The 25174-nt window shown below is 45.2% G+C and overlaps 6 protein-coding genes across 6 annotated transcripts; 3 read left to right on the forward strand and 3 right to left on the reverse strand.

Moving 5' to 3' along the window:
* Positions 1-873: 873 nt before the first annotated feature.
* On the reverse strand, positions 874-2258 carry DSM5745_07515 (uncharacterized protein; the record flags this gene model as incomplete). The annotated part of the gene is made up of 2 exons (XM_026749531.1): positions 874-1250; positions 1310-2258. 2 exons carry the CDS (start codon positions 2256-2258, stop codon positions 874-876), a joined length of 1326 nt encoding a protein of 441 aa, XP_026601563.1.
* A 297-nt stretch (positions 2259-2555) lies between these two features.
* On the forward strand, positions 2556-4844 carry DSM5745_07516 (Hsp70 family protein; the record flags this gene model as incomplete). The annotated part of the gene is made up of 8 exons (XM_026749532.1): positions 2556-2673; positions 2725-3236; positions 3289-3336; positions 3384-3456; positions 3503-3767; positions 3854-3956; positions 4053-4186; positions 4256-4844. 8 exons carry the CDS (start codon positions 2556-2558, stop codon positions 4842-4844), a joined length of 1842 nt encoding a protein of 613 aa, XP_026601564.1.
* Positions 4845-4895: 51 nt separating this feature from the next.
* DSM5745_07517 (ankyrin repeat domain-containing protein) lies at positions 4896-6686 on the reverse strand (the record flags this gene model as incomplete). Its single annotated transcript, XM_026749533.1, has 1 exon — positions 4896-6686. The coding sequence occupies one exon, from the start codon at positions 6684-6686 to the stop codon at positions 4896-4898; it is 1791 nt and encodes a 596-aa protein (XP_026601565.1).
* Positions 6687-14113: 7427 nt separating this feature from the next.
* On the reverse strand, positions 14114-15963 carry DSM5745_07518 (LysM peptidoglycan-binding domain-containing protein; the record flags this gene model as incomplete). Its single annotated transcript, XM_026749534.1, has 4 exons — positions 14114-14386; positions 14430-15244; positions 15296-15454; positions 15510-15963. 4 exons carry the CDS (start codon positions 15961-15963, stop codon positions 14114-14116), a joined length of 1701 nt encoding a protein of 566 aa, XP_026601566.1.
* Positions 15964-16889: 926 nt separating this feature from the next.
* Positions 16890-20187, forward strand: DSM5745_07519 (glycoside hydrolase family 18 protein; the record flags this gene model as incomplete). Its single annotated transcript, XM_026749535.1, has 5 exons — positions 16890-16933; positions 16983-17255; positions 17308-17450; positions 17499-19310; positions 19361-20187. The coding sequence occupies 5 exons, from the start codon at positions 16890-16892 to the stop codon at positions 20185-20187; spliced, it is 3099 nt and encodes a 1032-aa protein (XP_026601567.1).
* A 2712-nt stretch (positions 20188-22899) lies between these two features.
* On the forward strand, positions 22900-24435 carry DSM5745_07520 (MFS transporter; the record flags this gene model as incomplete). Its single annotated transcript, XM_026749536.1, has 2 exons — positions 22900-23720; positions 23787-24435. 2 exons carry the CDS (start codon positions 22900-22902, stop codon positions 24433-24435), a joined length of 1470 nt encoding a protein of 489 aa, XP_026601568.1.
* Positions 24436-25174: the final 739 nt, after the last annotated feature.

Genomic DNA, 25174 nt, shown 5'->3' on the forward strand with positions numbered 1-25174 from the left:
GCAGTGAGTGACGTAGCTGACTAGGGGCTTCGCGACATGGGTGCACAGAGTCTGAGGTGAGAAATGGGGATCCAAGGGCAATCACTTCTCATTGCTCTGTGTTGCTCTGGGGAATGCCTGCAAAGTGCAAACTTAAAGTATCCAGGGCCAGGCACGGCTGCTCCGCAATTGTATGGAGTATGCTTAAAACGTGAAAGGTGAAAAATGTCTGCCGCACGCTGGATTGGGCAGGTAGAGTGGGGACCCGTGGACGGCCCGAGCCATTCGGAATGGGCTGGAGCTAATTTAGACCAACCAACTCAAGGCTGCGGGTGGTCCACCCAGTCTCTGGTAAAGTTACAGTATCCTGTAATTTGCACTCCATCCCGTAGTATTTGTATTTGTGCCTCAGTTTGATGGGTGCTTTGGCGCGGTTGCAGATCGTTCACGGACACCCGAAGATACGGGGGGTGCCGGAGATGGCGGGAGATACGGGGTTTGTTTGTGCGCGTGCTCGTGCGCGTGCTCGTGCAGATGCAGATGCGTTGCCATACACGACCACAATTGGCGTTCCGGAAGAGCGCGCGGCGAGGCCGAAGTGGGACTTGGCGGTTGAGGTGCAGGATGCTGGGATGGAGGGTCTTGTTCCGGATCGCAAAGACCCAAAACAGAACACAGTCGCTGTGCGACGGCCGGATCTGAGGGGCAGGGGCAGGGGCAGTGGGAGGATATCCAGCCACCTTTATCTACTAGCGAGATGGAGACCGAGTTACTGGACATGTTATCCTGGCGCTAGGCGCAGGGTCGGGAGGGCGGGCGGTGATAATACCATAACATCATATTGTCCGAGTCTGACGCTGGTGCCGTCCTCATGATAGAATAAAGCCACTTACCCTAAAACCTCGCCTCAACCTCCTCGACCAGAACCTGCGGCTCCAGCAGACTCCGCCCCGTCTCATCAGCTATCTTCACCACGCCCGGTGAAACGCTGAACCCCCGCGCCCTCCTCTCCCAATCCATCCGGAACGTGCAGGGCTGCGCGAATAGCCATGTCCCGAGCTCGGCGGTGGCTGTTGCGAGGTTCTCAAGGTGCGCGAGGCGGTCGGGCTCTGGGACGGACACGGCGTAGGGTGCGAAGGCGGATGTGAATTGCGCGGCTAGATCTCCAGCGTGTGGGCTTGTGGGAGGGGGGCGAGCGCTGCCTTTGCTATTGGTGTAGAGGTGCGCGGTGAGCATGCGCCAGGCGAAGAGGTAGGTTGGGAGTTCGTTTGCTGCGGGAGGAATGGACTTGTTAGGAGGGCTTGTGTTATCTAGGGGAGACGATGGATACATGTAGTCCCGGTCTCAACCTGTGGCTGTGCGGCGAGCAGCGCCGGCAGCAACGTTCCTCCTGGACCTATCGCCTTTAGCAGTGTGTAAACCAGAACATGCGTGACGACTTGTCGCTGGACGGTTCGTTTCTGGAGCAGATCCACGACCGAGTCGGGCAGGTACTCCGAGTTGTATTTTTCCAGTTTGGCAATGTCGGCTTGAGTCAGATGCGGCAATGTTGAGGATGAGGCCGGGACGTAGTAATTGTCGACATGGAGATCCGCCTGGTCGATCAGTGTGAGAATCCGTCGACGCACCGTCTCATCGTCTGCGGGCTGTGGAGTTACTGATGCGAGGGAGAAGACTGCTCCCGCTCCAGCTCCAGTTCCGGATTCAGAGATCGCAGTCCCGGCTTTGTCGTACTGGACTCCTGGATTGTGATCGGGCTGGGATGCATCGGTGCGGCGGCGGCGGCGGAAGAAAAGGAACGCCAGGAACAAGGTTAGGAGCGCGGTGCCGATGATGCTTCCGACTATTGCGCCCGCCAGAGTCCCCGTGCTATAACCGCTGCTTTTCGAATTCGAAGAACCCGAATTGGCTTGGTGAGACTGTGTGCTCGTGGAATTGGACGACGGGGATGAGGGCGTAGGTGTGATCGTCGGCGTTCCAGGCGATTCATCTATGCTGGAGGTAGACGTAGAGGTGCGTGAACTAGACGTAGAGGATGGGGAGGGGGACTGTTCGTCAGTGGCGGCTTCCTGGGCTGGAGTCCACGAGGTTGACACAGTGGTCGCTGCGTTATCTCTCCAGGTCGTGTAGAGGACGCTTGTTGTCCCGCTGTGGATGAACCATGTCGAGGCAGCGGTGGAGGTATTTGGGGGATCAAGAGCCACGACTGTGGTGTCTGTTGCGACACCCGGTAGGGTGGTGGTTCGGCTTGTCCAATCTGCATCTGCATCCGAAGCCATGCTTGGGATTGAACGAAAGGACGGGGTAGAAAGAAGCTGACACCAGTTGGAACGTCAGCCAGGGGCAGAGGCACTTTAAGCACGAACAAAGAAGCGGACTTTGAAAAATACACAATGCCACACCAGATTGGTATCAGGGCTGGGGTCACCGCAGATACGAGCTTCGCCGCACTGGTCTTGGTCTGTGTCACTTAACCGGGTCAGCAGGCCCCTTTTATTCTGCCTCCCCAGACACCAGTCTGGAGCCCACGCTCCAGACTGCTCCAGACTGTGCTCAAGGTTTGTATCAAACTAAACATGGACGAAAAAGAGGCTCTGGGCCCGCCCGTCAAGGTGAACGGGTCGCCATCCACATGGGTCGAGGAGCGGTTTCCCGATATCGTCGTGGGGATTGACTTTGGGATGACATGCACTGGTACGCCGCCCATCCATCAGATTCCATTCGTATCATAGCTGAATGAGGCAGGCGTGGCCTACTCAACCGGCCCAGACTGGGGCCCCCCAAAGACCATCCAACGCTGGCCGGGGAAATTACTGAGCGAACTCGCCAACAAAGCCCCGACCAGTCTTGTCTACAGCCCTGATGGGAAAATACTAAGGGACTGGGGCTTTGGCTGTGACACCGAAGATCGCTCAGCAGACATCAAGGAATTCTTCAAGCTGCACTTGACGTCGCAGAGCGAGTTTGCGGACCTAGGGCTGCAGATTACGCAGGCTGAAGCGAGGCGCTGGTTCCAGGATTACATTTCGTGCATCTATAGACATGTCCTTGAGCACTTGACGGGCTCGATTCCGGGTTTTGAAACCATGCGCGTCGAGTTCATGTTTAGTGTGCCGACGACTTGGAAGGATGTGCGTGTTATTGAGGAGATCCGCGCCCTGCTTGATAAGGCTGTCCATAGACCGAACCATTGGGCTTGCATAGCGCTTACCGAGGCTGAAGCTGCGGCGGTGTATGCTTGTAGGGGGTATTATCAGGTTTGCTATGCTAGCCCTAACTCGACCTCGGGCGCTCTTACTAACAACCCAGCCGGGAAATATCGTGCTGGTCTGTGACAGTGGCGGTGGGACTACGGTTGTTTGCCTTTCCAATCGACAAGTCGGACTCTAATACTGATGTTACAGGATGTAAATGTCCTCCGACTCCTTTCAGCCCGAGGCGAACCCGTCCAGTTGGAGCAACTCGGCAGCGTGGAAGGTGCCTATCGCCCATCCATAAACTTGACATTCCACTAAGAGAACAGGACGACCCATTGGATCCGTCTTCATCGACCGCGCAATCCACAAACTGATCGCTGAGCGCCTTAGCAAAGCGACCGACCACCTCCTCCAGACACCCGAGTACACAGCGTGGAAAATGATCTCGGGTCGGTTCCAGCGGCTGAAGTGCGCCTTTGGAACTGATGCAGCAAAGACGCCTTTCCTGAGCCTTGATGTGCCGTTTCTAAAAGACCAAAGGGTTGATTTGCCCGAGGCAGGCATTTCAAACGGGAGTATGCGGATTGAATGGTGCGTCCGCCCGCTTTTTCTACTCAACCCAGGAGTGTCCGGTTAATGGAATGGTGTACTGACAATAGCTTACTTGGCCATGGCAGGGAGCACGTCCGATCCGCCTTCGACACCAAGATCAACGAGATGTGCGAGCTCCTCGACGGCCAAATCCAACAGATGCAGACGAGACATCCTCTGAGCCAAATAGTCTGTTCCCAGTAACCCACAACCCATAACCCATAACCCACAACCCATAACCCATAATCCACAACCCCGGGAAGACCCCCCTGCTAACACCAGCAGTCCTACATCGTCCTCTCCGGCGGCTTCGGCAGCTCCCCCTACGTCAAAACCCGCCTGCACACCCGCTACGCCATGCCAGGGCTAACAAAGCACGCCAACATCCTAGGCGCGCAGCTCCTGCTAGCCGAAGAACCGTACGCATTCCTGCCATTTTGCCATTCCAGCAAACCCACCACCCACTAACTCGCGTTTGACGGGCCCAGCCAGCTAGCAGTCGTGCACGGGCTCGTCCTCGAACGCACGCAGCAACTCCACCACGGCCTGACGAGTCTCGGCGCGCGCTGCTCCCCCGTAAGCTACGGCATCATTTGCGACCAGCTGTACGACGCAGCCGTGCACCTGGGCCAACGCGTGCGGCGCGACCCGAGAGACAACAACCTCTACGCGGTCGAGCAGATCGAGTGGCTTGTTGTCGCGGGCCAGCCTGTTCCGCCGTGCGGGATAAGCAAGGCTTTCCAGTTGAAGATCATGCCTGGTGATGAGGCGTCGCCTTGGAAGGCGCATATCGTTAGCTCGTTGCGGCGTGCGGAAAGTTTGGCGCGGAGTGTAGCGGATCCTGGCGTCGAACGCGTGTGTAGTCTGGATATCAGCACGGAGGATGTGGAGCGGAAGGTGAAGAATGGGAAGTGGTATAATGTGCGTCCGAGGTATTGTCGGGCGACGTTTGAGGTCAGGGTTGTTGTTGGGGCGGCGGATTTGTCGTTTCAGCTTTGGTCGAGGGACAGGAGGGTGAGGGTTCAGGGGGGGCATGAGCCGATTCGGGTGCAGTGGATGCCGGCTGGGCCTGGGTAGGGAGATTCCGTCGTTCCTTTTACCGGTGTATATTTATTGCTTAGCCGGTTTTTACTGTTGTATCTTTGTTGCCTCTACCAAACTCTCCATCCTCTCCGACCCACCCCACCGCAAATCTTCCGGCAACTCGTCATTCCAGTCCTTAGCCGTCTTCCCCTCCTTATCCCTGATGCTAGGATCAGCACCGGCTTCCAAGAGCACATCGACAAACTCTCCGAGATTCCCGGGCGGGTCGTGTCTCCTGAGGAGACGGTGCAGAAGCGTGAACCCCTCGTCATCTTGCGCATTGACGTCGGCGCCGTACTCGATTAGGGCTTTGACGCCGCGCTGGTCGTCCGCATCCCACTCCTCACAGCTCAGGCAGTGCAACGGCGTCTCGCCGCTCCCCTCTGCTTTGATGATCTGCGCCCCATTTTGAAGCAGTAGGTCCATCGTATCCCAGAGAGTCCACATTGCTGCTATATGGAGCGGCGTGTACTTTGGTGCGTCGGGGGTTGTGACGTTTACTTTGGCGCCGCTCTCGATCAGGAATGCGGCGCCGTCGCTGTATTCAATGGGGGCCGCATCTTCCTTGTACCCGATGGTGAGAGCTGTCCAGCCGTCGGTGGTGGTTTGATTGACGGCGTGAGGGTTGAGGTCGAGGAGATATTTCATGTTTTCGATCGAATAACATTTGCATGCGTAGTGGAAGGGGGTCCATCCGTTTGAGTCCTGGGCTGAAGGATCGAACCCCGTGGACACTAGGAACTTGAGTGTATCGACTGATGCTTCGGCTGCTGCGATGTGGAGAGGCGTGCAAGTGACGGACTCGGTGAGACTCTGTGTAGGAATCAGCCCCAGATCTAAGAATGTCCGGAGAAGCCCGGTATTCCCGTTGTGAAGGGCCAAGGAGGTGAGCTTATGATCGGTTGGTTCAGCATGCACGCCATGCTTTAGCAATAGATGAATTATCTCAGTGCCCTTTGCTGTGCCGATTGCTCGATGCAATGTACTGTTTCCGTCCTCGTCAATGTGAGTAGGGTTCGCACCCGCCTCCAATAACATTCGTACGATGTCGATCTGCGCTGTCCATACAACGTTCTCTGGCCGGTATCGATGATCACCGGCGTACTGTGACCCTGCTTTCCATTTGAAGTTTGAGACGTCTAGTCCGATGGAAATCTCCAAAGCTTCAGATAAAGCACTTTCCGAGAATTCAAACGACGATAGCAAAAGTTGCAGTATGCCCGAAAACAGATGCGTTGCGGACCTTCGTAGGGCAAGACACTTGCCGTTCTCGGAGATGGAAAAGCTATCTGGATGCTGTCTTGACCAATCAATGAGGCATTGTAGTGCAGCCGGGCTTGCAGTCAACACAGCAAGTTGGAAAGGCGGATGGGTAGCATCGAACGGCGTTCGCGAACTACAGCCATCATCATAATGAGTTACTGGATCAGCCCCGGCCTCCAGGAGCAGCTGTAAGACCTCATGGTCATCGGTTTGCGCGGCCAATTGCACAGGACTTATAGTATCGTAACCGTCTTGCTCCGGCGCTATGTCTTGGGGGTTGAAGCCGTGGGCCAAAAGCAGTTTCACCGCTTCAAAGTCCTGCTTGTATCGAGCGGAATCGGCGCCAGCTGGAGTTGTAACTGTCCGGTCCCACTCGAGTCTATCATGTAGCTGATAATACCGCTGCACAATGAGCGCATTGATGATGCCCTTGGGAGTTCTACCATCGTACTTGAGCTGACTGATCACGTCTCTCGGAATGTTGGGCAAGATCGACTTGAGTTCTTCCAAGGGTTTATGACAGACTGTGTCAAGGAGGAGTGCATAAAGGAGATCAGTTGTTGGCTGTGCCATCGCTGGAAGTATCGATCGCTTGGCAACCCAGAAGGTGATCCAGAAAGATCGAACAAAAGAAAAGCAGTGGGCCTGGACGCACCCGGGCAGAATTAGGAGGAGCAAGGGGAAGCCGGGGGGAAGCCCGCGATGGCCGTCTCGGTGGTGGTCGCTTAAGGTGTCATGTGACACACAGATTTCCTAGACTACCGTACCTGGACGAGAGCTTGTCTCTAAATCAACAAAGCTACCAATCTCGATCCTCACCGTGTGGCTCAAGGCCGAATGCCTTTGCCATTAATTTAACCGCGCAGAAAACTCTGCATATACTCCAAGCAGTAAGTCTGTTGCTCGCTTTGTGCACCTTACCAAGTCACCTCGTGCGAATGACTGTATTCGGTAGGACCCAGGACCCTTAGTGACATGGACAGTGGAGCTGCTCGGAAAGGTCTCGTTCCCATTCGCAGCCTCACGCAGGCCAATTCCAAAAATCCTTTCTCCACTGTTCATCGCTGGCTTCGGCCGATGCGATGCGGCTTAGCCGGTCAGGAACGCGAAATTGGTCAATCCTCCGAAGCTTGTTTCCACTTCCACATACGCAGGGGGTGGCCGAGTCTGGACCGTGGGCGCTCGCACTACTGGACTTCTGGTTCAGGGATTTGTCCTGAATCAGTGCAGTGGGCCAGGGACCCGGGAGATCATCGATGAATGGCCGGCGTCGAAAAGACCCTCGTTATTTGTAATGCCTAGGCACTACTAGGGACGGCACTCTTGAGGTTTCGATATCCTAGGCCTATCCCATTGCCGGCAATCATCGGAACTCGCGCAGAACTGAATTTTTATTTTGTATGCCTAACTAAAACCTACCTAGCGTCAAACGACCTCGTCTTCCAAAGTCCGAAGTTCCGAACCCTCAATCCGACCCACAGAGACTCATTGACTCGCTGCGGTCGTATCCGCTCCGATTTCTAGAGCACAGCCGGTTGATCCAGATCCGCTGCAGATTATGAGGGTTGAGGTGACCTGGGCTATTCCAAACGCTTACATAAGCCTTTATTACGTAATCTTTAAGTCTTAGCGGTTATATGACCTATAAACACCAAAAATTTTTTACCACGCATTTAACCTTTTTTATTTTTTTTATAATATTCTAGTATTATTAAAGCTTTACTAATATTATAAACCATGGGTTAGCTTAATAAAGTTATAAGTATTAATTACTTTTTAAGCCCTTAAAAACTAGTTAAGTTACTTTTTAGTATATTTTAATTACTTATTTACTACTTTAAAAATAATATTAATAGTACCTTAAACATGGCCTAAAGGAAAAAATATAGTACCTATTTTATAAAATTATAAGTTACTTTTTTTTTAAGCATTTTTTAAGTACTTATAAAGGGCTTGGTATTTACCCTTTTTTTTTATTTTATTAAAAAATTAATTTTTTAAGTCCACTCCCACCTCTTACTTACTTTATTATAAATTACTTAATAAGTGCTTTTAAATTACTTGCTAACTACTTAATTTTTTACTTATTAAAAAATTAATTTCCCTAAGTTTATTCCCATCTTTTATTTACCTTATTATAAATTATTTAACAAGCGCTTCTGGACTACTTGCTAACTACTTAATTTTTTATTTATTAAAAAATTAATTTTCTTAAGTTTATTTTTACCTTTTATTTACCTTATTATAAATTACTTAATAAGCGCTCCTAGACTACTTGCTAACTACTTAATTTTTTATTTATTAAAAAATTAATTTTTTAAGTTTATTCCTATTTTTTACTTACCTTATTATAAATTACTTAACAAGTGCTCCTAGACTGCTTACTAATTACTTAAGTTTATAATTATAAACTTTATAATTTTTTAATTTTTATATTCTTTTATTTAATTACTTATTAATTACTTGCTAACTACTTAGTTAATTATAGGAAAAAAATAACTATATTATTATTTACTTTAAAAAAAAGTTTTACCACGTGGAAAACTATTTATTTATTATTATAAGTACTTAGTAATTACTTACTAATTACTTGCTAACTATTTATTTTTATAATTTTTTAAAAAAAAATATAATCTTAGATTGCATGTTTATAATTATAATTTAAATATTAAAAAGTTAAAAGGTAATAATATAGCCACTAAAAATATTACCTAGGTAGTTAATAAGTGCTTATTAACTATTTATTAACTACTTAATTATTACTAATCCCCCTAGCATTTTTTAAGTTTTTTTTTAATAATACCTTTTTTCCTTTTTTTACTAATACTGCTATAAGTAGTTTACAAGTAATTACCTAGTAATTAGCTTTTTTTATTACTAGTAAAAAATTTTTAAAGCCCCCCCTCCCTTGCAACGCAAAGGGTACTATAAGTATTTATTAATTATTTATTAATTACTTACTAACTACTTAAAAACTTATATTATAAATATAAAAAAAAAAGTTAAAAAAATAGGCTATAAGGTGCCGTGCACTACCTATAATAATTTTAAAATATATTATTAAAACTTAAAAAAATCCTATAAAAATTTTACCTTTTTTAATTATAAAAATTTAACCCCTTATATAAGTACTCCTTAATTACTTATTAATTACTTACTTTTTAATTTTAAGTATTAGCCCGCTATAACACCCTTGCTAAAAAAAAAAAAAAAAAAGGTAAGTACCCTTTTAATTACTTACTAATTACTTATTAATTACTTATAAAAAACCTTTTTTCCCTGCCTTCCCACCTGTATAAAGGCATGTATTTAAATAATTAGTAATAAAAAAAAGCAAGTAAGTGCTGGCTAGCTGCTTTTTAAGCACTTATTAATTACTAATTATTTATAACCTATTATTAAGACTAGCTTTAAAAAAAAGTTAAATAAAAAGTAAAAAAAAATAAACCTAAAGGTAAGTGCTTGCTAATTACTTACTAATTATTTATTAACTTACTTTATAATAAAACCCCTTTTTTAAAAAAATAAACCGCGAGCTAACTAATCTTAAAATAGGTATTTATTAATTATTTATTAATTACTTATTAACTATAATAAAACATGTATAATAATAATAATAAAAAATCCTTTAATATAGCTAGTAATAATTAAATTTTAATTACTAATTAATTACTTAGTAACTGCTTGGTAAGCACTAGGTTTTTTTATTTAGGCTTTTTTTTTTTTTATTATATTATAATATTAAACTAAACTACTTATTAAATGCTTTCTAAGTGCTTGGTAACTACTAGTTATTTTTATTTTACCTTTATTTTTTAAAAACTTTTTTTTATTATTTAATATGCTAGCTAACTAGGCACGGAGCGGTTTTAAACTAGCTTTAAAATATAATATATTAATTTTTTTAAAAACTACTTTACAAGTGCTTGCTAACTACTAGGTTATAAAATTAATATTAAACTTAATAATATATATAAATAAATATTAAATAAGGGGGTTAAGCTAAGTGCTTATTAATTACTTATTAATTACTTACTTACTTTTTTTTAGCATAAAATACTATTTATATATTTTATATATATATATTAGTTTATAAAAAGTAAATTAAATAATTTATATATTTATTATTAAATAGCCTATATTTTTAAAATTCTTATGGTCCTTTATAAGGCCAACCATGATATATTACTTACTTAAGTTAATATATATATTAAGAGTAGGCTGCCCCTAGCATAACTAAAAATTTATAAGTATTTTATTAATAGCTACTAAGTAATTATTAAGTAATAAATATATTTATTTTTTTTAAATTTATTTATATTTTAAAATAAGCTTAAGCTTTACCCTTTTATTAATTAATTACTTTACCTGTGTATTTTTATCCTGCGCCTTAATTTATACCTTTAGTTATTATAGCTTAAGCTCCTGCCTTTTAATAATAAAATTTTAAAAAAATTATATAACTAAAATAATATATTACAGGGGCCTAGCACTTAATAAGCACTTAATAAATAATAAAAAATAAGGTATTATACTTATTATTTTATATACTAGGTACTAAAAAAGGTAGTACTAATATAACTAATTTTACCTTTTTTTTAAAAGCCTTGCCTAACTTTAAGGCAGCCTTTTTAAATACCTTTTATATTAATAAAATATTTAAGGCCTTAGCAAGCTAGTATTAATATTTTTATATTTTTTTTAACTAGTTAGCAAGCACTTAACAAGCAATTACCCCTTAACCTTACTTACTTGCTAATTTTTTATATTTTTTAAATAGTTATTCTTTATTTTTAAAGCATTATACCCATAATAAAGGCCATACTTTATAAAATTCTTATACTAAATAATATTATTTTTATTAAGTTTTATAAAGCTATAAATTTAACCTTATATAATTAGTAAGTACTTAATAACTACTAGGCAAGCACTTACTTTTTTAAGGCTTATATTAATATAAGCTACTTGCCTAAAGTATAAAATTTTTAATAAAATTACTTAACTATATTAATATAAGTATATAGTAAGTTAAAGTACTTTAACTTAATTTTTAAGCAGGCCTTATTTAGGCCTACTTTAATAACCTAGTTTTTTTTTTATATGGCCTAGTTATAAACTATTTTACTTTTATATTTTATAAAAAAATTAGCAAGTATTAAACAAGTAGTTAATAAGCACTTAATAAGCGCTTAGTAGCTTATTAATTAAGTAATTAATTAAATTATTATAGTTTTTTTTAAACTTATATTTTAGCAAGCTTATTATTTAATTTTATAAGCCGCCCTTATAGGCCTAAGTATTAATAGCCTTAAAAATATTATACTAAAAATACACATAATAAAAAACAAGGATTTACTTAAGTTATTATATAATATTATACTTTTTTAAATTAATATTATAAAAATACTAGCTAAAACCTAAGTAATTAATAAGTACTTAAAAAATGCTTTATAAGTACTAACCTATATATTACTTATTATTTATATTTATAACTAAACTATAAATTTTAAAGCTATAAAGGTGGTTAAATAAAACTAGCTTTTTTATTATTTTTTAAATTAGGGTAAAAGCCTATTTAAATAATAAATAATACCCCTTAGTTATTTTTAAACTAGTAAAAACATGTAAAAGGGTAATAACTATAAGTAAAGTAAGTAATTAATAAGCGCCTGTTAAGCACTTATTAAATAATTAAAACTTACTTTTATACTAGTTTATAAAAAATATAGTAAATAAAACCTTATTTATTTTTTTACCCTAAATCTACTTATAAAATATATTAACCTTAAACAAGCGTAGCTTAAAAAGCAAGTATATATTATTTAAGTATTTATAAAAAATTATAATACCCTAAGTATTATAAAAATATTTTTAAATATATTTTTAAGTAATTAGCAAGTGCTTGCTAAGTAACTACTAAGTATTTATATTAACTTTTTTATTAACTTTATATAAATAAATTAAGCTATTAATATCCTGCCCCTGGGGATAAAATAATAAGCACTACTTTTAAAAAATTATAGTAACTTTATTTTTATTACTAAAACTTAAATAAAGTTTAGTAAGTATAAAAACCCTGTTTTTTTAATAATAAGCCTTAAGTTAAGGATTATAAAAAAATTAGCTTAGGTAAAAGTAAGTACTTAGTAAGTAATTAATAAGTATTAGGCAAGTACTTACTAGTTATTTATACTAAATTATTTATTTATTTTATTAACTAATCTAGGTTTTTTATAATCTTCTCCGGGGTTTTTACTAGGGCAAGCAAAAAATATTTATATATATTATATAAGCTAAAAATTATATATAAATATTACTTAAAATTTATAAATATAAAGGTAAAAAAGTAAACTTTACATGGTAAAATTTTTATTTTATTAAAGCCTTAAAAATAATCCTTGCCTACTAGTAATTAATAATTACTTATTAAATAATAACCAAGTATTATATAAATACTTATTATAAAAATTTTTTTAAAATTATAAAGGCTTAATAACCTTATACTTTTTTTATAAAGGCTCCCCATCCTTATTAAAAAGGTACTTTAAAAGCTTTAAATTAAGAAATATTATAGTAATATTTTATTAAAAATACTTTATTTAAAAAGCCCCTGTATTATTAACACAGGTAATATAAAGGGTAAAGTTATTATTTATATTTTAACTTATTAGTAAGTAGTTACCAAGCAGCTAGCAAGCACTTATTATTTATTATTTTTAGTAAAATACTAGCTTATAGCTTAAAAAAGGCTTAAAGTATATATTTTATTTATTAAAAAGTTAAACCTTTATATAATAATAGCTAGTTATTATTAATAAGTAATAAGTAAGTAGTTACCAAGTAGTTATTAAGTATTTAGTAAGTAATAACTTACTTTTTAATATTTTACTTATTTAAGTTTTTTTTTATACTAGGTATAAATTACTTATACTATATAATTTACTTTTATATTTTATTAATAATATAAGTATAATAATAATACCTTAACCTAGGGTTTAAATACTTGCAAGTATTTACTTTAAAATATAAATAATTAATTTTATAATAGCAGGTGTTAAAAAAAAAATAAAAAATTATTTAACTAGGCTTGCTCCCTTTAAATTAATATTTTATATATTAAATTTAGGCTAAATAATTAGCTACTACTTAGTAAGTACTTTATTAATAATTAATAAGTATTTATACCTTTAACTAGTTTTACTAGTTTTTTTTTTAATTAACTGCCTATAGGCATAATATAGGTATATTTATTAATATATAACTAAAAATACTTTAAAAAGTTATTAATATACTTAATTTTTAATAACCTTAAAGCGCGGTCACGTTCCCTAGCATTTATTAAAAATATATAATTATTTTACTTATATATTAAATTAGTAAGTATTTTATAAGCACTTTACAAGTACTCCACACTTATTTTAACTATTTTTATTTTATTATTTAGTTTTTTTTTTATATCACGCGGGATTAGGTGTTTAATTACTATATTATTAAAAATATTTTTTATAGCTAATAGTATATTAAACTAGCGCTTAATAAGTAATTAGTAATTAGTTAATAATATTAGTATTAAACTTTAATTAATATAAAATTATTAAAAAGGTAAAATTATATTAATTATATAAGATTAGCTAATTAAAATTAATTACGTGTTTATTACTAACTTACCCGGCTTGGTATTTTTTTTACTTATATTTTAGGGGTAATGCTCACATAAGTGTTTAAAACGCTCACATGACATATGTCCACGCAGATTATTCCGAACTCTTCGCACTAGGTAAATCACGCAAGATCTGCAGGAACAATGCCGATGTTGGAAAAGAACGAAACTCAAAACGAGCAAGTTCCAAAGGCTTTCTGGCAGCTCCCACTCCCACAGTAAGCATCTGAGCTACCACAGTATCCGCTGATGGAGCAACAATCACCGAAATTGCTGCCTGCGCAAGTGGCGTCATTCGACGACATCGAACCACAAAGCCCATCCTGAGAGACCGGTTTGCCTAAATTGCATTTCCCGAACGCCGGCTGGCATTGGCCGGCTGTGCAATACTCAGAAGTGCTACCGCAGTATCCGCTACTGGAGCAGCAAGTCCCGAATGTACTCCCTGCGCAGGTGGCGTTGTTCGAGGACACGGATCCACACAGTCCATCGAGTGAAACCGGATTGCCTGCATCACAATTGCCGGACGTCGGGTCGCAGTAGCCAGGGGTACAGAAATCATCGCTACTCCCACAATATCCGGAAGTGGAGCAACAATCCCCAAAACTTGATCCTAGGCAGGTGTAGATTTCACCGCACGTGCCATCAGGGGAGACTGTCTTTGTAGAAGTGGGAACCGAAGCTGAGGTCGACGTCGAGGTAGCGGTGACTGTTGAGGGCGCAGTGGTGGTGGTGCTTGCCGTATCGTTGAAGTTTCGAAGGGGATGCAGACAGTACGTGAGACCGACTTCGAGCTCCGAATCACAGGATTTTGCAGAAGTTATGGATGGATTGGCAGCCACAAAGAGGTCGAAGGGCGTGTTCGATTCCGCCAGCAAAAGGCGGCATGTATCACCACTCACGACGGTGTAAAAATTGCCACATTCCGTGGTAGTGTTGGGGGCGAGGGTTGCACCGGGCGCCAAATAATCTTGAGTGGTTCCGTAACCCGTTCCACTTCCACCCTGTCCATCAACTCCACTGGCAGTGCTGTTCGAGTCGGAAACACCAAGATCGAATTTCCCGCCCGGAGGAGAAACACACATCACGGTTCCGAAGCTCGGATCGGCCCCGACGAAATTGGAGCAGTCGTCGTAAAGCATTCCGTTGTAGGAGATCAGTTCTCTCCAGGAGATGCCGTTTGACACCGCGACCGAGACACAGTCATCAGTGGGCTGAACTTGATAGACATTCTCGCAGGCAGCGGGGAGGCAAAGTTTCAAGCCCACTTTTGGCTCCGAGCAGTTGAACAAAGCAGAGTTCTCGGCATACAGTGTTCCTGAGGAAACGCTATTCGCCAAAGCGATGGAATCACAAGTATCTCCGTCCTGCACGGTATACTCCTTTTCTGTGGAGCAAGTGCTGCTATTCGAGGCAGGAACCTGTACACCTCCCTCGGTGGGCTCGGTACTACTCATTGAGAGATCGCAACCTGGCTCGTTAGCACTCTCATCCCCGGATTTCCGACGAATGTGTTACTCACTAGCCAAAGTGTAGTCCAGTTGCGACTGGTACACGTTATCGTATGCCGAATACGGGGACGATTGCATCAATTTCAACTTGCTCACCCAGCATTCAGAGCACAGCTGAGCTGCTGGCATGTCCGATAACTCATTAACCGGCGGATATGTCACCAGAATGTCTAACCAATGTCAGTCATCGCCGCGGGATCTCATCGAGTCATTGGCACAACTTACCATTGCAGAAGCTCCCGTTGGATGCCCGCAAGCAGGTCTCATTCCATCCACTCCAAACGGCATCGACCACGGAAAGTGCAGGAACTCCAGGCAAAGCTTCGGCTGAAGTGCCACACTTGGCCACCACGTTGTCGTGAAAGTTCCTCAAAGAGTCACCGCAGCTGCTCGCGCATACCGAATTGGTGAATGATTCATCGCCAAGGGAGCCGTGGTAGACCGGTTCTGAGAGTTCCTGCACGTAGTCATCGCAGTAGATTTCCGCGTACAGCGCCTTCTCACAATCCTCCGGCAATCCCGAATCGGAGAAGGATGGCGAGGAAGCCAATTGATATCCAGTAAATTCAGCGATGCTGTCGGCCCTGGCATGCAGGTGGTGATGGCTTCGGTGATGGTGGGAGGCACCTGCCTGAGTGAGGCACAGAGAGAGACCTAGAAGTGGAAGGAACGCTGCCATTTGGATGAGGTCCCACTGCGATATTGCGACAACTCTTCTAGCATCGTGGCATGGACGTCGCGGCTTATATTTGCGCTGTTTAGGTGCATTGTTACTCTCCATTCTGCGCCAGTACTAACACAGCAAATGCGCCGTTTACCGGTAGCCCGCGCTTCGTTACGCCCACATGGGGTCCGCCCAAAGCCCCCACTCTGTAATCCTCCTCCAGCCTTAGCGAGATTATTTGAAATAATGGGCGGGGTTCGGAAAGAGTTCTAAACCTACTAAGCAATGCCTTCTGGGATGGGGAATGCGACTGAAGGGTTGGGTCTTAAGTGCCTCCGTGGTATAAATCCCTCGGGGGTCGTCACCCATGATGCTTGAAAGCGCCAACGCATTACGCCTATCCTTTGTTCAAAGAGTACCTTGCCCAAGATGAAGGGGCTCAGGTGCCTCTTGCCTTTTCTCGCTGTCCTTCTCTTCTTTGTTCAGCTGTCCCTGCAGCAAGATTGCAGCGCCTCGAACCCCTGTGCGCTGGGATGTTGCAGTAAATCTGGATACTGTGGAATGGGACCGACCTTCTGCGGGTAGTATAAGCCCTTTGAGTTCAAGAAACATTTTCTAACGTTGAGTTCATGTCCACAGGGCTGGAAATTGTACTGCGAACTGCGATTCGAAATCCGAATGTGATCCTGACAATTGGGGGCTCGAGTATGCCCAAGCGACAAAATGTCCGTTGAATGTTTGCTGCAGCAAGTATGTCTATGAGTCCTCTCCAGGTATACTCTTGTCCTGACGCGCTGTCTAGATACGGCTTTTGCGGAACGACAGACTCATTCTGCGGGGATAAGACTGTGGACAGACCATCTTGCTCTTCGAAGTCAAAGTTTTCGAAAGTCATCGGGTACTATGAATCCTGGGCGCAGAGCGAGAGATCATGCAATGCCATGGCAGCAGCAAATATCCCAGTCGGATATTATACTCACCTCAAGTATGTTCGAGTCTCAAATAATCGGTGGTCTAAGCTGACAATGAACAAGCTTCGCCTTTGCAACGATCGATCCCACCACTTTCGAAGTCCAAGCGACGGATGACACTAGCGAAGCCATGATGACCGACATTCAGACGATCCGCAAGCTCCAACCCGACGTGGAAATATGGATTTCCCTTGGCGGTTGGAGCTTTAATGACCCAGGTGCGACACAGACTACGTTCTCTGATCTGGCATCAACCGAGGAGAATCAGGATGCATTTATCAAATCTCTCAATTCATTCATGGCTACTTATGAATTCGATGGTGTTGACCTTGACTGGTGAGCGAGCAAATCCTTTTGTAGCATGTCCTTTCCGGGCTGACTGTTGCAGGGAGTATCCGGTCGACACGGACCGCGGTGGCAGTGAGGATGACTTTGACAACTTCACGGCCCTACTCAAGAAAGTCAAGCAGAAGGTCAAGGGGGCTGGATCATCCAAGGGCCTTTCAATCACTCTTCCTTCGAGTTACTGGTGTACGTGATTTAAACCTTTCCCTCAAGCTCTGTCTAACTGGTTTCCAGACATGCAGCACTTTGATATCGTGAAAATGGAACCTTACGTTGACTGGTTCAATATCATGTCCTACGATCTTCACGGCACGTGGGACATGCCTGACAAAAATGTTGGCCCCTATCTGAACGCCCACACCAACATCACCGAGTTGCAAACGTCACTCGATCTCCTCTGGCGAAACAACATCGATCCAGATAAAGTTGTCCTTGGCATGGCCTTCTACGGTCGCAGCTTTACAGTGGTGGATCCGAGCTGTACCGAACCTGGCTGTGAGTACATTTCTGCGGGTAACGCTGGAAACTGCTCCAATACCGCCGGTATCCTGTTGAACCCGGAGATCAAAAACATCATATCAGACAACAAGTTAAAGCCCACTTTGCACAAGGATGCAGGAGTCAAGGCGTTAAGCTGGGAAAGCCAGTGGGTGGCATATGATGACGAGGACACCTGGAAGCTCAAGGCCGAATGGGCTAGCAAGCAATGCATCTCGGGGGTCATGGTTTGGGCACTCAGTCAAGACGATGATAGCGCATCTAACGCGAAGGCTCTCGTGTCCGCCGTTAATCGGGAGGTGATCGAGCCTGTCACCATTGAGCCTGCGAAGAAAACAACCGTGACTACATACACCAACTCAGTGAACAACATCTGCCGCTGGACTGCATGCGGCGAGAACTGCCCTAGCGGTTTCAAGGAGGTACCACGCGATGGCACAGAGCTGATGATGACTGATACCACCGGGTGCGTCAAGACATCAGATGGGAAACCACAGACCAAATTTTGCTGCCCCGCTGACAAGAAGCAACCGACCTGCACATGGCGCGGGTACCATTCTAGTGGCGTCTGCAGCGCAGGCTGTCATGATGGTGAGGTGAAAGTTGGCACGCTCTCCGAAGGTTGCAATATTGGTCATCAGGTTGCCTGCTGCACCAACGAAGATGTCACTAAGCCATACTCAAGGTGCGAATGGGTGGGCACATCGCCACTGTGCGCGGAAAAAGGCAAGGATGCCGAGTGTGACAACAACTATTCGGACAAACTTGTTACATCCAGCAACGGATTTGGTGGGGACAAGACTTGTGGGCCCGGTAGGAAGTCCTATTGCTGTACTAGCATTCCCGATGAGTTCACGCAGTGCGCATGGTACAGCCATGGGAAAGCCATCGCTGACGGGGTTCCCGACGATTATTACTGCGAGGCCGATTGCCCTGATGGGACGGTTCGACTGGCGATGCACAAGGGCAGCTGTAAGAAGGGATTCCAGGCTTTCTGCTGTAAGGGCAAGGCGCGGAAGAAGACGTTGACGGCGCGCAGTACCTATGGGAATCTGGAGTACGAAACGTTCGTACGCCTTTTGGAGGACTATATGAAGGCCCCGTATTGCCCAGCGACGCAAGAAAGTGGTATGGACTACTACTACGGAGTCCTCACAAAGCGAGACTCGTCTTCCAGCACTTGTTCGCCCACCAACTGGACACAGCTCATGCAGTTGCTGTTCATATTGTTCCGCAGCGATTTGACACCGTCGCCGCAAATGATCAGCGCTTATAATGAAGGCTTCGCTGACAACTATGACTACCAGCTCACGTATGGCAATCTCACGACCACGGTGATTGACACGCTCCAGAGCGGGTTCGAAGACTTCCGCGCGTGGATCACTGACATGATGTTGAGTCCAATCGATGCAGGGCCGATGATTCGAGAAATCACACAGGCTGAGGACGACTATTGCTACGAGGATGGGGAGGAAGAGGGAGAAGACGATGGTTACCTTGACACGAGAGACCTCGAAGTCCTTGAAGAGCGACGCCTCAACCCCGTCGGTAGGTTCCTTGATCAATCCCATATATGCGCGTGTGCTCAAGCTGTGTAGAAGGAACTTCGAACGTGGCTGCCCAGCAGGGTGCCCCAAGCGTGATCACTATCTTACGGGCCATCAATGATGGCACCATACCTCTAAACTACGCCCGTTGGATTCACTACGGCGCAGCAACCGGTGCCCACCCCGAAGGGCCGACGCTAGAGTTGGCCTACTACCTTGGTACAGAGGAGGAGATGGGCCAGTCAAACCCGCCAGAAACAGTCGATTCCAACTTCGACCAGTTCAGAGATCCCGCTCAGGGCACAGTTCCCGACCGCTTCGTGGTGTTCCACGTCCACTTTGACGCGAACCATCCGACTTTGACGACGGGCGGCGGCCGCACCCTCCCCGCCACATCCCACGTGAACATCTTCCACGGCCGCTACACCGTTCAAGACGGACGAAACCTCCGTGTCTACAACCGTGAGACACGCACTCGTGGCGGCGGCCCTGGCCGCAATGCTCGCAGTCCTGTTTTCGTGTGTCATCGCCGCAGCAGAGACCGTACCTCCACCTGGTACCCGATTGGGGCCCAGGTAAGACTCGCGGTTCTGAATCGCCAGTACGGCCGCAACCGTTATTCTGATGTCTTCCAGACCTGGATGCGGACATTGCAGCTGGCGGGGTACTTTACCCCCGTGGTCTGGCGAATTCCTTATCCCAGTCTGGAGACTATTGACGATCATACTGTGGACTGGACTCAGTTGGGTGCCTACCGAGGAGGTACAGATAATAGAGCGATGGGAACGAGCTTTGCCATGGAGAATGGACAGCTTAACGAGAATATGCATGTCCATCAGTTCGATCCGCCGTCTGGGGGCCACACGGAACTGAAGTGACGTTGCTTCTCGCACCTTTATTTCCTACAGATGTATACCGTACCAAGTAAAGATTACTGTATACAGGGTGAATGGTAAACTTTCCATATATTCATTTTCTTGACTAAGCATGGGTGGAATGTGCCACCGCTATAAGCTGGTGCTATCTAAAGATTTCAGAGATATAAAGTAGTAGGTTGGTGAGCAGGAACTTCCCTGGGATATCAAATGGCCGGCGTCGTAAAGACCCTTAAGGTTATTATACTTCCGCCTCTCGGACTGAGTCCTATTCTAAAGTCTCTCACCAAATGCACCGCTAGTGACTCCATCTGGGCGATAACTAAACTCTATCACTTGTATAGGTACCATTGTGAGGAAGCGGGTGAGGAAGCGGCAAAGCTGGTATGTAGATAACCTTGGACGTCCCGTGCCCACTACCTCTCCCGGTACCGCACAGCAATGCCTTGTACGGAGTATAAATGATAAGAAAACGGCACAAGATCAGTTCTGAGAAAGAATATCTGCATTCGCACAGACAATCGCCCTAAGTAATAGAAGAGCTAAGAAACACTCTACTTTCCTAAGGATATGTAGACAACGGATGGCACAGGAGTCACGCAAATTAATCTCAGCTGCCACGATCCACCCCCAAAGTACAGGAGTCAAATCACCCTGCCCTGCTCAAATTGGACCACTACCATAGACCTACCTCGCCGGTAAAGCGTACAGCGAGACCACAATGCAGAGCATTATTGTGAAGACTGTGATCTCTCATCTCCAGCAATACCCCTGCCAGCCCGGCCTCCCCGGCCCCCCCGTATTGCAATACAGGCCAGGGCAGCACCAGGCGCAACCGCTAGCCGTACAGCAGTACTCCGCGGGCCCCCAGCATGATGCCGAAGCTAGAACGTGTAGATGGTCAGACTAAGTCACCAGTGCATGTGGCTAAGGTCCGGGTGTGTCGCTCACGGTCTCCAGTGGTATTTGAGCCCTGGTCACGCAGAAGGTCCTGCGTACTTGACTGTCCTGGTCGATGGCCTCCGTCAGACTGTTCTGGTCGATGGCCTCCGTCGTCGGGTATTTGTAGGCAGCATGTCCAGCATTTGCCCTCCGGTCTGGTTAGAATGCTATCGGGTTGCGGAACTTGCGGTTAAGCGGCGGGGGTGTCAAGAACACTTACGAGCTCTTTTGCTATCTATATACGAGGAGGTTAATTAGCAAGACCTGCTGTGTCCACACGAAAGGAAACGCACCATGTTGTCTGGGCAGGCGGGCTTGTCGTCAAAGCAAGACCGGAGACAGGCTGATTCGCCGGGGTCTGGTTTCTCCCCGTCTGAGATTGAGACTGAGAGGACTGCCAGGCTTGGGATCGCCGAGATACATGGCATGATCGCCGCGAAGAGTAGATAGAGACGCATGGTTGGACTTGGCAGATGCTGACGGACTTGACTGCTGCAGATTGCGCAATCGATGCTTGGGTAGGGGAATCAATGGGGTGGACGCAAAGGATCATGGTAATTTAAATACCCGGCCTTTGTTGTTGGAATGGAAATGAAGTGTCTATGATGCAAATGAAGGAATAAAGTTCATTATACTTCGCTTTCCGGAGGTTGTCTGACACCCTGGACTGTCGACCCTCAGTCTAAACGAAGGTACGGTCTTGAATTGATCCAGTAATCTCCTTGTATGACTTGATGAATAGGTGTCTGGCCAAGAAGTGGCATAGGATCTCTCATTCATCCGTCAGAGCTTACTTTGAAAATACGCTGCTTGCGTAGAATCCCTGTAGAGTAGAAGTCATATTAATGCTGAGGGCCGAGATGTTGGACCCCACGACAAAAGGACATTCAGCGTGGTTTTAGTCACAGTGGCTTCCCTACATGTCGTGTTCTTGATAATATGATAGTATTAGTTCTCGTTCCTACACCCCTTCTCCCGGGAGAGATGGTATTTAAATGGCAACTTCCTGCCAAGCAAAGAAACAACAGACACCGAGATTATTGCCCTGCTTATTATAATAGGCAAGCAATACAGCCCTAAAGTTGCATGACCTGAGTAAGAAAGCTTAGTAGGGTGAGTGATTGGGTGAGCAGTGGGTACGGTAAGGGTTGCGCCACCCTCACCCGTGGACCCTGATCACCCAGCAGTGATACCTACCTAGATGAGCGCTTGTTCTGAAATCAACAAAGGCCACCAATCTCGATCCTCACCGGCTCTGTATGACTCATGGCCGAATGCCTCTGCCATCGAGTCATCCAGACAGATGTTGTGTAGTAGGTCTGGCAGGATGAGGGAGCTATCAGGGCTAGGGACATTGTGAGCCCGCATTCTCCGTTAGTAAAAGACACAATCGGTGTACTTTAGACCCGAACTTTTGATGAATGGGCAGAAACACTTACTCCAAAACGGCCAGCGCCACAAGTCACGGCCTCCTTGGTTATGTCATGCTGCATGTTGATTGAGATGTTAGGTTTTTTCCTCTGAGAAGTCGCACTGCACCCCGGGAGTTGGCAGTGAAACAGAGGTAGGGTATGTATACTTATTGGCCAGCTGCGTTTGTCTGCATGAGTTGGAGAAGAACAGGGGGAATACCTGACTTTGCCCTAGGGTGTAGTTACTTCTAAAGATTGAGTAAGCCAGGGCTAGCCGGCATCCCGCTCGGCATCCCGCTTGCCGGAGTATATAAACAAGACGCCGAGTAATCAGGGAGCTGTTTTCAGTTTAACAAGAGATATGGCTCCTCCCACCAATCTCAACCACGAAAATGCCTCCCTGGACAAGCCCCCGAGCTATGAAGTCTGCTGGGAACTCAACGACCCCGAAAACCCTCGTCTCTGGCCGCTATGGTATAGAGGCCTCATTGTGGTGACAATGAGCCTCGGTGCCACGGTAGTCAGTCTCTTCAGCACACTCTATACGTCCGGAATCCCCGGCCTGGAGTCCGAGTTCCACGTTTCAAAAACCATCGCGCTCCTGGGCGTCACCACCTACATGCTCGGCATGGCCTTTGGGACCATCATATCCGCGCCGTTGAGTGAGATGGTCGGGCGCCGGCCTGTGTATATAGTTTGCCTGGCGATATTTGTGTTGCTAGTCCTGCCGAGCGCATTGGCGCGGAACATTGAAGCAATATTGATCGCCAGGTTCTTCGGCGGTCTCTTCGGCAGCGCGATCATGGGCAACTCCCCTGCTTCGGTGAATGATATAATCTCTGACCGGCATCGTGCCATGGCGTTTGGGATCTGGTCAATTGGGCCGACCAATGGGCCGGTGTATGGTCCTATCATTGGCGGGTTTGTGTATGAGTATTTGGGCTGGCGGTGGACGAACTGGATTGTTCTGATCTTTGGCGGTGCTGTCTTCGTCCTGATGTGTTGTATCAAGGAGACGTATGCCCCGGTGATTCTTCGAAGGCGCGCAGCAAGGCGCCGAAAGGAGACAGGAGATCCTAACTGGTGGACGCGATATGATAGCCAGGTGGCGGGGGATCTGTCGACGCGGCTCACTACCAGTCTCAGCCGCCCGTTCGTCATGCTCTTGACCGAGCCCATCTGGTACGTCTTGTCCACATACCTAGGTACTTTCAACTCGGTACCCCTGCAGGACGCTGACGATAACAGCATATTCTGGGACAGCTACGTCGCCCTCGTCTACGGCGTCCTCTACCTCTGCTTCGTCGCCTACCCGATCGCCTTCCAAACACAGCGCGGCTGGCCCCCTCACCTCAGCGGCCTTTCGTTCGTCGGTATCGGCACCGGCGTGGTCATCGCCATTGCATGCGAGCCTCTCTTCCGCAAGGTTATTGACAGACACCGCAAGGACCCGTCAACCGGCGAAGTGGCCCCCGAGGCAATGGCCAGTATCGTCGTTTTCGGCGCGATCCTCCTCGCGGCCGGCCAGCTGTGGTTCGCGTGGACCTGCACGCCGGATGTCCATTGGATCGCACCGATTCTCGCAGGCGTGCCGTTTGGCGCGGGGAATGCCTGTGTGTTTATCTATGCTACCAACTACATTGCCCGCTCTTATGGGGAGTATACTGCCTCTGCGCTGTCGGGGAATATGTTCGTGCGCAGTCTGATGGGGGCTTGTCTGCCGCTTGCGGGGCCATCGATGTATGGTGCTCTCGGGCTCAATTGGGCGAGTACGTTGCTAGGGATTGTGGAGGCAGTTTGTGTATCTATTCCTGTTGTCTTTTACTTCCAGGGCCATAGGATTCGGAAGGCGAGTCGGATTATACAGGAGATTGAGAAGAGCAAAGAGGGTATGTGAACTAGGCACACTGTATTGCTTCACTTAGTTCTTTGCGGAGGTCGAGTTTTGTACAATCCAATAGATTGTTCATTTTATGCTCTTGAAAAGTGCTTTCATCTAGAATAGAATTACTTGCATTGTTTTACACCACCTCAAATCCATCTGTCCTTGTTCTTCAATCATATCTCTAAGCTGGGCAGTTTGCATCTGGGCGATACTTGAAAAAATCTGTTGCATTTCACTTGTGCTGTATTTTGTTGAGCATGGACTAACGAGTCCAAAGCTAGTATACCAGGGTAGCAAGTAGTAGCTCCCAGCATCAAAATTTGACATGCAAAAATAGTATTTCGAGACTTCCTGCGTGTGATGATGGTCAACTTCCCTCACTTGGGGCACTTGCCTATTACACCCGGTGTATGAATAATAGGGAAATCCTTGGGTTTTCGATCAGTTGCCGAGGTGGGCTTTTCCGATTCATCGGCGTCTCCCACTTGAATGGACTTAGCTAAGCGTTCCCCCAAGCTGATAGGTTTACTAAAAGCCATTAAAGCTTCGCTGAGATCTCTAGTTGGTTGGTAACCTTACGACTAACCACAGTGGCAAGAGGGATGCCGGGCCCTGGTGGGATTCCGGACGGGATACCGGACGGGATGCCGAGTGACAGGCTTTCGGAGTTACGGATGCCTCAGGCAGAAATTGGTTATGTGAGATTGGGATAAGAATTAAGGGGTAAATAAAACATAAGATTTTTTAAAAT

Source organism: Aspergillus mulundensis, assembly GCF_003369625.1.
Source record: "Aspergillus mulundensis strain DSM 5745 chromosome Unknown scaffold_8, whole genome shotgun sequence".
NCBI classification, from domain to species: domain Eukaryota; kingdom Fungi; phylum Ascomycota; class Eurotiomycetes; order Eurotiales; family Aspergillaceae; genus Aspergillus; species Aspergillus mulundensis.